Source organism: Pleurodeles waltl, chromosome 11, assembly GCF_031143425.1.
Source record: "Pleurodeles waltl isolate 20211129_DDA chromosome 11, aPleWal1.hap1.20221129, whole genome shotgun sequence".
In the NCBI taxonomy this organism is placed as follows: Eukaryota; Metazoa; Chordata; class Amphibia; order Caudata; family Salamandridae; genus Pleurodeles; species Pleurodeles waltl.
In genome coordinates, this window is record NC_090450.1 from 928,023,697 (window position 1) to 928,036,391 (window position 12,695).

A 12,695-nucleotide genomic window follows, 5' to 3' on the forward strand; every position below is an offset into this window, starting at 1 on the left:
ATTCTATAGACTCCTGCTAAATCGGGCACAGTAATGCAGTTATTTAAAGGGTACACATTTTATCTCCTACTATTTTTCCCAACCATTAAACCCCTTGGCTCAGTGACTCAAGACCACCACTGTGGTCACTCACACATGACAACAACAAAACACTTCCCACATAGGCCCCACTGCAGCTCAGCACTCTTCCAGGCAAGCAGAGCCTCAAGGAATAGCTCAGCATGTTATCAATCCGATAATACCCTTCGGCACCTCGGAAGCTTTATGCAAATGCATTTCCCATACAGTGATAGAGTTGGGTAACAATAACAAGCTGTTGAATTCCCCTATTGTTGTTATTGAGAATTGCTCTCAAAGAATCTACTTAGATGTTTTCTTTCATTTTGTAACAGAAGGATATGTTTGTTTGAGGAGCTTACTGACATTTTTGTACAGTGTAAGGTGTAACGGTATAAAATAAATTTAGTACTCTTCTAAAGTTTCACACAAAGTATGAAGACGTAAAATATATTGTATAATGGACATAGACATTTCATATACATTACTGATAAAGCTGATGACAGCAATGTTTATTGGTGTTCATGAAGTCCTATTTGGAGGACAATAATCTTCCAGTTTAAAAAATATTTATGCAGCAAATTCTGTTAGTTCCTGAATTTGTTTTTGTGCTCTTTTATGAGTTGAATTCATGATTACATTTAAAAACAAAAAATAAAAGTTGATTAAAAAAACAAAAAGCATTCCAATCAGCCCACATTATTCCACTCCACATACATCCATTCCACTCCAAGCCTTTTATACACCAATAGCTCTAACTCTTACAAATGCGAGGCCTCTTGCATTGCAAATGTTTGTTATGTGTCTTTGCTCACACTCTTGTATTACTTGTGATACTTTGCCGTATTGCCTCTTAAGTCTTGTGCTATTTCTGTAGAATTTCCCAGTGGCCAATGGAGGCCTGAGAATGTTCCATCACATTGGGATACAAAACTAGCTACCAATGGATTGTTTTCCCGCAGGGTTGGGAGGAAAGTATAATTGAAACATTTTAAAGAAAATACATGACATAAGGTACCTTCTGCTTATTTAAAAAAAAAAAAAAAAGGTGACCTGATGGTCAGTTTGGTCATTTCCTTAACTGCTGAAAGGGAGCGGGTTTACTCAAACACTGTCTAATAAAAACAAAACTAATATAAATAAAACATTGACCTGTACCCAGGAGTCAGTCTTTGAGTGTCACGATTTATGTTACACTTACCTATTTTTTTCCTTTTGCATATTGTTGTTTCTTGTGCAGATCTGCAAAGCGGACGAAAAGTTTAACCACCTTGTTGGCTTCCTTCGACAACACAAGCAGGAAAAACATCTTGTCTTCTTCAGGTAGGTTTCTTAAATATCCTGCAGTGACAATCATTGATTAGCTCTGGAACAAATGTCTGCACATGAGTTTGTTCTGCTGCAGTTGTTCCTGTATGTTGATACAAGGCTCGCAGAGACAGAGCACATAAAAAGTGCAATTGATGTGAGATATAAAGGAGGAAAAGCCCTTGTTTTTATTAAATGAATGTGTTAAAACCAGATGTTAAGCATGGCTTTGTGGCCTTTAAGCTCATGTCATACTTGTTTGCAAAAGTAAGATCAGTGCAAATAGTGCCTTTATTACATTCGGTTAGTTTGAAAGCTCCTCAAAGTAGCTTTGCCAATGATGAACCTCAAACATTGCCTCAGCATCAGAGCTTGAGCCAGTTCCAGGATTTCAAGATGAAGGTTGTCTGTTTGTTGGAAGATAAGTTGGTGTCAATTAATTGGATGATTGAGGCGAATGTGGCAGACACATACTTGGAAGTGTGTGGTCAAACACAAATGAGCCTGCCTGTCATATTTATTTGAATAACCTTAATGTAAGTTTTGATTCACAAATATATCTAGTTCTTGAGGGGTTTGGCCTGGACTGTGCATTAGACTGATACCCACAGACTACCAATTAGAAAGACATGTTGAACTTGGTCCTTTATGTGTCATGCTTGAAAGATATTATCTACCTGACCGTATCGTCCTGGCTAATTGATCTGTTAATGGTCATGAGTCTGTATTGAGCATGCTAAAGGATTCTCACATGTGAGGGTGCAAGAAAAGGTTGGATATATTTGCATTAGTGAACTGTGAATTGACATGAAGCGAATCCTTTGGGTAAAAACTGAAAGCATGAACTGTAAGTAGCAGCCGCGTATCCCAGCGGCTCTCTCCTGCTTTATATTCTTTAGTTTGAAATATCTTTTTACGGACCTGCTTAAGTTTAGGTGAGTCTTTTTCTTAACGGTGCGTACAAGAGCCTTATTATTTGCAATAGACCAGACAATGTTTCTTTTATGATCAAATAATTACTTCTAAATCTACTGACTCATATTATGGACTAAAAAGTATTCAACTATAATTGTATTTTTTTTATTTTTTTACTATTTCCCTCGTGGTCAACAGTACATGTGCATGTGTGGAATACTATGGAAAAATCCTTGATGCCTTGGTTAAGAATGTGACATTGATGAGCATTCATGGGAAGATGAAACATAAACGTAACAAGATCTTCACGGAATTTCGGAAATTGGACAGGTATATGCTATAGTTTCTGTAACAATGTCAGTATTGTTGTCTATGGATTGGATGTTGCCAGAAATCGGTGGTGTGATCCGTTATAACCTAGTGATTCGTTTCTTTTCCAATTACTCCTTTAATTCATTTTTTACCAGTTTGACTTTCCATCATTTTTAGTTACACATTGTTAATTTATAGAGAACATTGATGATGTGGGCAAGGTGAAAGCTACTAAATTAAATAAACATATTATGTGATCGACTGATTTAGTGGGCTACAACTCAGTTGGTATGTGGTATGCAGCCTCAAGTGAACAACCTCCTAATTGTAAACCTGTGCCATAATGTTAGGAAACCAGGCTGTGGAAAGATGGGCAATCTTATCTTTCATGCACCAAGTCTGAACTACAGACCATATAAAACCAATATTTCAGAAGGAAGTCGCCAATTAATATATTATATAACATTAATTATAATTCTCCCTTTTCGGCATGGAGATAGTCTTTGAATCTTGACAATCAGTGAATGTTTTTTCTTTTGTCTTGCTGTGACTTGCAAATCATGAACATTTGGTTACCTTTCCACCAGTGTGGCAATTTGGTAGTGGGATAAGGCTTGTCTGTAACTCCAAAGTCCAGTGTAGATCCTTGTTGTTGATGCCCTCACCCCAAGACACACACAGTCTAGCACAGTGTCTTTCAGTTCTAGTCATGCCAACTAAGGTGGTGTTTCCCTGACTCTCCCCTTGTGAAAGTAAGGAGGATCCGTAAAGGCAATGGAGAGAGTAGTAGAAAAGTGGAGGGGGAAGAGAGCCTAGGTTTGTGGCCTATCTGACAGAGGGGGCATGTGCACAGAGCAAAAGGGTGATTTGGGATGGAGTAGACCGAATGGCCAGGAATCTGAGTAACGGTGCACTAGGGTAGCAAGCATCATATCGGATGTTTGGCCTTCCTCCTCTATTTTATGCTGGGACAATTTATGGGCCTGTGATATAAGTGTTGATTCTGATGGAGTCTGACCCATCAGTTTTAAGATGTAACACGTTGTTGTAATGTATTATACAATGTCAAATTGGTACTTTAACAATGAAATTGTTTATTGAAACATTTCAGTGGCATTTTGATTTGCACCGATGTGATGGCTCGTGGGATAGACATTGCAGAAGTGAACTGGGTTTTGCAGTATGACCCACCAAGCAGTGCCAGGTATATTCCTATTTCTGTGCTCCAGTGCAACCATTTTAAGTGCTTTCTTTGAAAATGTGTTCCTTTCAAAAGCTGTTCTTAGCTGCAACTGTATTATGTAAAATATGTAGCCCATCCATATAAGCCATCTTTTAAGATGTTCTTTTTTTTTTCTTTTACATTCAGCAGTGCCAATGCGTTTCAATCCTGATAGCAAGCAGCTTTGGTTTATTGTGGTATTTCTTGTCCTTTCATTCTAGCGCTTTTGTTCATCGATGTGGGAGAACTGCAAGAATTGGCCATCAAGGCAGTGCCCTTGTCTTTCTTCTTCCCATGGAAGAGTCGTATGTCAGTTTTCTTTCAATAAACCAAAAAGTGAGTAACCGCTCTAAAATAAAGTGCATTCAACATTGTATGGGTTATTCTTCTTATTTCCCTTAATGTTAATTCCCTTAATTTACTAAGCTTTCTTTTGAGAGATGGCATTTTATTCCTTGTAGACATGTAATTTATTGCATCTTTTATTTATGTGGTCTATGACAAGCAGAAACATGTCTTTGTGCTAGTAGCAGATTGTAATATTATTTTATACAGTGGCACTGATTTTGTAATCCTTGAAGTGTTGAAGGTGTTACTAGCCATTAATGCAATTCAATCTAGTCAACTTCAGGTTTAAATGCATGTGAATTTGCAGCAGATGCATTAACCTGCAGTTTACTTTCCTTCAGTTTTATTGCTGCTGATTTTGAACTGGAACACCTTGCAAATCAGCACAAGGTTCTAGTTTAGAGGGTGATGCATACCTGGAACTGCAGTGCCCATCAACTATTGGCACTCTTCTCTACTTGTGGTGCTAAGCTGTTTGTTGGCTCGGGTGTTACGGGGGAGAGACTGACGACTTATGTCAGAGTCCCGTTGCAGCACCTGCAGTGTATGGGCATCTACTGATGTTCAGGGTAAAATACTGCAGTGTAGGACTTCCACCTCCTATGCTGTGTGACTGGCATCTCTCACCATTGGTAAGTTCACACAGTTGTGGAACTTATTACTGCACACACAAAGAATTGAATGTGCGTGCCTGACAATTGCCTTGCATCTCCCTCAAAGAAAAACAAAGGTTTCAGTGGTTACTATGTTGTATAAATTACACTCGTACTGGGAGTAGGCAGGATTCAATAATCTTTCCAGCAGGTATTTAATGTTAGGCTCTGTTGGACCCGGCCCTTTTTGCAGGGTCATCCCCAAATTTGCTCTCCCTTCTAAACTTCGTATGATTGGCTTGCCCCTAATTGGCACATTTAATATACCTGTAAGTCCATTGTACAGTGGTATCCCTTATATCCAGGTCCTGTAAATTAACTGCTATTAATGGGTCTGCAGCACGACTTGCGCCGCCCACAGAAGTAGCCTTTCAAACCTGTCTCAGGCGTGCCATCGCAGGGCCTGCATGAGCAGTTTACTGCCATAGTGGCTTGGCATCTAAATTTACTTGCCAGGCCTGGAACTCCCTTTTTTACTACATATAGGTCACCCCTAAGGTAGGCCCTAGGGAGTCCTATAGGCAGTGTGTTGTGTAGGTAAAAGGTAAGACGTGCCTTATCATGTAGCCTGTCCTGTTAGTGACAAACAGCCTATTTAGTTTCTCACTGCTGTGAGAGCTGCCTCTCGCATAGGTTTGTATTAGGAATGCCCTTGCATATGTCTAAGTGGTATTTTCTGATCTATGAGGAGCAGAGTGAACATGTTTGACATGTTTGACATGTTTGACATGTTTGGTATGGTTGGAATGGTAGGTGTTGGTGGATTTTTTATTACCATTGTGGAAATGCTTCTTTTAGAAAAGTGGGCATTTCACTGTGCTCATGGCTTTATTGTGCTTTGCAGCCTGACACCAATCCACGTCTGGGATAGGGTGACGGCTGGGCTTTGCGCTTACTTTCCAGACAGCCAATACACAGGGAGGGTGGAGGTGTAACAAGATTACATCTGCATACTGAATGGTCTTTCTGGGCTGGGAGAAGGAGAGGCGGGGCATACTTACATTTGTCTAGGCTGTATCCCGCCGTCACACAAACGGCTTGTTTATCCCCTACTGATGTCTGGAGCCAGGGCTGGGGCTTAAGGGGGTGTTGTGCACTTCTAAAGTTTCTTTGAAGTGCCCCCTGAGATCAAAGACAGCCTATGTGATTTCCCACAAAGCCCCACAAACAACTAGGCCTACGTACAGCCTCCATAACCAAGGAAAAAAAGGCTTAGCCACTTACAATAAAAATATATTAATTGTTCTCAGCTTAATCTTGAAAAGATAAAGTTGCTCCCCAGCATTTCGTAGGGTAAATGTATGCACTAAACTAAAATGTGCTGTTTGCCGTTTAATGTATGTATGGAATGCCTACCAAAGAATTCTGATAGAATAATAAAGACCTGCATCTCCACTTTGTGCAGGAACACTCCCAATTGTTTTCCTCCCAATTCTGTTCTGTATGCATGTACAACCTGTGGAGGTGAACATTGTTTTGTTTTAGAACATGTTTTAGCCCTCTTGTTTTTCTCCAGTGTCCCCTGCAGGAAATGCAGCCTTTCAAGAATTCTGCAGATGTTCTCCCAAAGGTGAGAGCGATGGCACAGGCTGACAGGGCAGTGTTTGAAAAAGGAATGAAAGCCTTTGTGTCTTGTGTGCAGGCCTACGCCAAGCATGAGTGTAGTCTCATCTTCAGGATAAAAGGTAACTTTCCTTCATACAAATATGAGAAAAGTAATAGGTGTGTACAAATATGCCTGATTAAATATACTATAAAATACTTGTTTTTCACTGAACTGATCCCTAACCTTGGACACCTGTCATCTACAAAGGGTAATGCTTCAGTTCTAAGATAAATAATAAGTATTACTGAGGACGCTAACTGTATTTTTGTCCACCATTGCCCCATACTATGTATTTATTTTATTTCATGTAAAAAAAGAGGGTGGAGAACTGTTTCAGACAGCATTTGTACTTCCATACCACACTTCTCTTCGCCTCTGCCCAACACCACCTTGCCACCAAATACCTCTCATACAGCCACCTCTTCATAATGCTCATTTAATGGAAACAAATGTATAAGACAGTGGCGGCTAGTGCACTTTAATCATTGTGGGGTATAAATACATGGTCCGTACTGAATTTAGCGAGTGAAGCATAGCTTTTTCAATAGACTACCTGGGTATTCTCTCCCAAGAAAATGTTGAAACTTGTAGGTCATATAGAAGCATTTTACAGCACAGTTTGTGCAAGAAAATGCGCCATCAGGGACTTTCCATTTCTCTACATGGCCTGCCATTGACAGGTGGCTGTCATATAATGGATCCAACACAGTAGTAGTTAGAGCCTCCTGTCTGTGGTCCCCTAAGCTTGTGCATACTGAATTATCCCCTCACCTGGTGTAGTCTGCGCTGATAAACCCCAACACCCAAGTAGGGTAGCCAATGCTCAATTTGACCCAGTGGCTGCAGGTGGGAACCACCAGCATTTATTTTTTGGGACCGGCACTCATTTTTCCTCATCAGATTGTGACCCAGAGCAAGAGAAAAAACCACACAAGAGGGAAAGACGTAGGAAGAGAAAGATGGTAAAACGTCTCAAAGGGAAAAATCAGGAAGTGCCTGGTGGTGGATTAAAGAGGCATGATGCTGAATCATGACTAGGCAGCCGTGGTATTTTAGCAAACAGACATTGAATAGCACTGGCTGTGGGCTTCTGAGCACAACATTGGGCCTCATCACTTAATCTTTTACAAATTGAGCACTAGGGGTATCACTGACCTGGCAATGTATTTTTTAAATAGGGCTTTGTCCTGGCAGGCAGCTAGTTTGCAGGACTTTGCAATGGAGCGCGCTTCCAGTAGAAGTTAAGTAAATTAGAGGAAAACATCACGTTGAATTTATGCACATAAGAAATGGAAGCCTTCAAAAAACACTAAAAACATAAAAACGTCTATTTCATAAAGCAGAATCAATCTGAAATTCTTTGAAAGGTGGGAGTGCGACTCAAATAATACTTGTGGAGGTTCCTCTAATGGGTTACATATTTGACAATGGGGCACGCAGCTCCCTCCTCATGCTTTTCCGTCACATCACATTTTACTTTTCTGATTTGTTGGTTTAAATACAAACCCTTGGTTTTAAGTAGCTTAGTTTACAAATGAAGGGCCTCATTACGAGTTTGACAGAGGAAATTACTCCATCACAAACGTGACGGATATCCCGTCCGTCATATTACAGGTTTAATTATATCCTGTGGAACTTGCAATACGGTGAAAGGGATATCCGTTACGTTTGTGACTGAGTAATCCCCTCCGCCAAACTCGTAATGAGGCCCAAAGACTTTATGAAAGTAACATAGTGACGCAGTTCATTTTACACTAGCTGTTTCCTAAATAAAGAAGTCAAAGATGATATCTGAATGATTATGCTTGTACAATCCAGGTTACATATCTGACTTGTGGGCTAGCATGCTCTTATTATTGTGTTTCCCTTAATCTTGTGCAAATGACTGGCAGGAGACTGGAGGCCTGCTAGAGCTGTCCCAGCACACTTTCCCAATTACTTGACTCTGCGGAGTGCAATCGCTGCTCGAGTCCCATCACAGTATTATATTAATTATGATGTTACATACAACATGAAAGTGATAACTTCTGGAGCAATATTTATTTTTAAAATAAGCTTGTCCTTGAAAGAAGCAATCTGATGATATTATTTTATTTTATTTACAACTAGTGGTTGACAATCATTGCAGCCCGGGGACCTAGCTCAGCTATTGCAATGTTACTAAATGAATGGAGCAGCTGCAGACGCCTTACCTGACTGCATAGTCGGGTCGCGGGGTGTGCACACACCTCAGCGGTCAGCCAACAGGCCTCCTTGTTCCGTATCTTTGCGCTCACTACTGGAAGGAAGGAAGCGCCGTCCGAAGCTAAAACATTTTTTTAAAAACATGACTTAATATTTGTGTGTTTTAAGATAAAGCTGCACCATATTTGGCCCTGTTGTATGTTCTTACCACCCCTGCACTCTAATGCTTGACTGCTTGAGCTTGGGAGTTGCTTTGTGCCTAACAGCCAATCCCCTCGTAGCTCCTGTGATGTATATTACATTAAATAGCATGAGAAATGCACCAGGATTTGATGGAAAAGGCAACACAGTGCCCCATTAAAGACTTGGAGGGTTGCATTTGCTGCCCCACCCCTGCTATCAAGGCAGAGTGGGTTCTTGCTCAGAAGCCCAAGCTGGTCGATTCCCAAGACCAGTCAGTGCGTCATGCACACTTTTAGTTACACGGCTCAGCCGGCACCACTCTCCCTGGAACCAACCATGCCCCCTCCCTCAGGCATGTGGGTGACAACAACAGTGTAAGTAATTGCTACAGGTCAGCCAAGGTACAGAGCTCTGCAAACATGAATCTACACAGAAAATGACAATTTCAGGAGGTGTGGGTCAAAGTAGGGGGCAACAAACGTTTGTGTAATTTAACCCATTTATCCTTGTGGACAGCATTTTGTTTCTCACATCACAAAACATCCACGAAAGTAATCATTTAAAAAACAATGAGGCTAAACCATAATCCATACAAGAAAAACTGTATGAATGGTAATGTGGGCAAATAATTAGACATGGCTATTAGTGATGCGGGTGGTTCAGTGGCTTCGGCACAACGGGTCGATGGAGCCTAAAGTAATCGTTGCAATTCATTAATGGTTTACCTGTCAGAGTTTTTGTTTTTTGTGTGCCTGCTGTCTCTGTGTTTGCTCTTTGGTGAAGAAGGATGGTGGTGTGGGATGCAGGCACTGAGAGTGAGAACGAACCAAAGCAGGCAGTAGAATGCTCACATATGATCTGGTACAGAAGGGCACGTATTGATAGGCTATACCCATTGAGCAGAGCTGCAGCTGAACCCGTGCCACACTTGTGCACTTGTGACTTTTAGAAGTAGCTGCCTGGCCATTCATACAGTTGCGCAGCAGCTACAGCAGCTTCAAGTCATGTGAGAACCTGCCTGCAAGTGACTTGCGTGAAGAGAGAACCACAGACATATACATGTGCAGAAGAAAGCTGCAATGTGAGTTTCAGCATTGGAATGGGAGAGGCAGAGTGGTCCTCGGCTAGGCTGGACCCTAGCACAGTATCAGGAAGTTGTGGGCTGAATCCTACTTGGGCCCAAAGTAACAATCCTTGAGAAGTGATGCTGTAGTTTGCCTGCCCAGGTCTGATACCCCTGCAACTACATTTCCTCACAGTCCTGCCTGATCCTATCCAAATTATTGTTCAATTGGGTTCATTTGGGTGTTTATCCTGGCTGATAAATTCTGCTTCTGAGTACCTGTGCCCAGTGACTGAGCTAAACCAATTAGAAGACTAAGAAAGCGATTTATAATTTGTCCCTGACTGATTTAGTTCTTGATAAATAAAACCGCCAAAAACTTGGCTTAACCTTACAACAGTGTAAACAATGCTCAATTGATGGCATCCCCTATATTGGTCTGGTTTGGTATATCTTTCTAGGTATGATCAGACTATGGGCAATAGCAGTTAGTGTTCATAACCATCATGTGAGAAAATAAGGATTCAACAATTCCATTGTGCAGCGCCCTAAGCACTCAAGCAACATGCACGTTTTTTTTTCTTTACAAAGTTAAGCATGGTGATGCTTTGATACCTTAAACAGAATATTATTTGGAAGTACTTTGTCAATGATTTCGACTGTATTTACCTCCATAAATACGCTTCCTTGTTTAAAACAGACTCTGATAAACGTCCTCTTGATCATCTCTTATCACTATGCCCTTTTTTGATTCCAGTGGTTGAGGGCACATTTCTAGCCTTTCTGCTGCTTATCAGTGTAACATGCTGGGTACAGGTAGCATTTCCCCTCATTATTTAAAAACCACGTCTTTGCAAACTATATACAAATGAGTTGCCAAAAATTACTTAAAAACTACAAGAGAAATTCCACCCTCAGCCTATTGTGCACATGCATAAAAAGCTAAATAAATTAAAACGAGCAAACAAACATTTTACAAGAACTACACCTTTTTCTTGTAATTTCAGTAACACACAAATTAATAGGAAATTAGTTTTAAAATTGCAATGAATGGTGAACGAACTACAGAAAAAAGCAAACATCAACAGCATACACAATATTAAGGGTCTAAGTCTCAACTGTCCAATTCCATAAATGTAGCTCAATCTATTTAACCAAACACATATTTTTCATAGTTTGACTGATATTTTATAATTCGTTTTTTATCCGCATTGATTTGACTAACTGGCATTCTTGTGTCATTTTTTTTTCAAAGTCACTGAAACGTTCTAGAAAAGGGGGAAACATAGAAGTGCCAAAGAATGGGGAAATGTAGAAATAGAGTTTTGCAGTGTGAGCCTGTTCCCAAATGGCCGCATACCAGATTGCGCACTCTTGCTGCCGGTGCTGATGTGGGAATTAACAGCCAAGCTCCCATAAATTATTCAACAAACTTCATCACTGTGATCAAGACGTTTGTTGGTCGAAACACGTCGGGTGGTGGAAGCACCTCTTCTTTCAATAAAAAAGCTGATAAGATTTCCTGGGGGCGATGTTCAAGTTTGTTGAATAATATATTATTATGTTCGATGGCATGTGTAGCTGCAGATACACATGCTGTGCACATCCCGCCATCTGGTGTTGGGCTCGGAGTGTTACAAGTTCTTTTTCCTCGAAGAAGTCTTTTCGAGTCACGAGATCGAGGGACTCCTCCCATTTCGGCTCCATTGCGCATGGGCGTCGACTCCATCTTAGATTGTTTTTTTTCCGCCATCGGGTTCGGACGTGTTCCTTTTCGCTCCGTGTTTCGGGTCGGAAAGTTAGTTAGAATCTCGGAAAAATCGTCTGTATTGTTTGTGTTCGCTATCGGGTTAGTTACAACAGACCGACACTGACTTTTGAAGAGCTCCAGTAGCCCTTTGGTTTTTTTTCGATCCCCCGTCGGGGCCTGGTCGGACCGGCCACGTGTCTCTTCAAGGCTGATGGAACGGACCCCATTCCGCTTCTGCCCAAAATGCCATAACAAGTATCCATATACAGATCAGCATCTGGTCTGTAACTTGTATTTGTCGCCAGAACACAAGGAAGATACTTGTGAAGCCTGTCGAGCGTTTCGGTCCAGGAAGACACTAAGAGACCGAAGAGCAGGAAGACTGCAAATGGCGTCTGCGCCGACAGGACAAGAGCGTTTTGAGGAGGAGGAAGAAACCTTCTCCATCCAGGAATCGGACTCGGATGAGGTCGATCCAGAAGAAACGCCGAAAACCGTGAGTAAGACGTCGAAACAGAAAACTCACGAAAAGAGCACAAAAGCCCAGGGGACGCCACCGCCAACAGGCCATGGCTTAACCCGAAAAATAGGTGACCGGACATCGGCACCGAAAAAGGGCGCACTGGTGTCGAAGTCATCCGACTCCGGTCGAGATAGCGGCTCCGAGCAAGTTCGGCACCGAGACAGCGGCACCGAAATGAGTCGGCACCGAGAGACAACGATGCCGAAAACAAAAAAGGTTTAGTCGGAACCGAAAAAGGTAGCCGAAAAGGTTTCGATACCGAAACATTCGGCTTCGGAACCGAAATCAAGTTCCTACACAGAGGAACAAGGACTGTCCTCACAAATGAAAATACATAGATTTGGACAGGAATTAGAGTCAATGGAGCCAGATTACACCCAAAGAAGGCTCCACATCCAAAAAGGAACGAGAAAGATCAGCACTCTCCCTCCTATTAGAATGAAACGCAAACTTGCCTTCCAGGAGAAAGACAAGCAACCACAGGCAAAGGTGGCTAAACAAGCAAGCCCGCCACCGTCGCCACAACGCTCGCCGCAAACATCACCGGTAGCCACTCCACCTATGATGCAAT

At 41.6% G+C, this 12,695-nt stretch overlaps 1 protein-coding gene across 1 annotated transcript in view; it reads left to right on the forward strand.

Annotated features, from left to right (window-relative positions):
- The window catches only part of DDX55 (DEAD-box helicase 55), a 74,647-nt gene that overhangs the window by 35,200 nt on the left and 26,752 nt on the right, over window positions 1-12,695 (forward strand). The window contains exons 8-12 of the mRNA XM_069215007.1: window positions 1,298-1,380; window positions 2,479-2,610; window positions 3,704-3,796; window positions 4,036-4,150; window positions 6,332-6,500. Coding sequence (XP_069071108.1) covers window positions 1,298-1,380; window positions 2,479-2,610; window positions 3,704-3,796; window positions 4,036-4,150; window positions 6,332-6,500 — 592 coding nt within the window. The remainder of the gene's footprint in view (window positions 1-1,297; window positions 1,381-2,478; window positions 2,611-3,703; window positions 3,797-4,035; window positions 4,151-6,331; window positions 6,501-12,695) is intronic.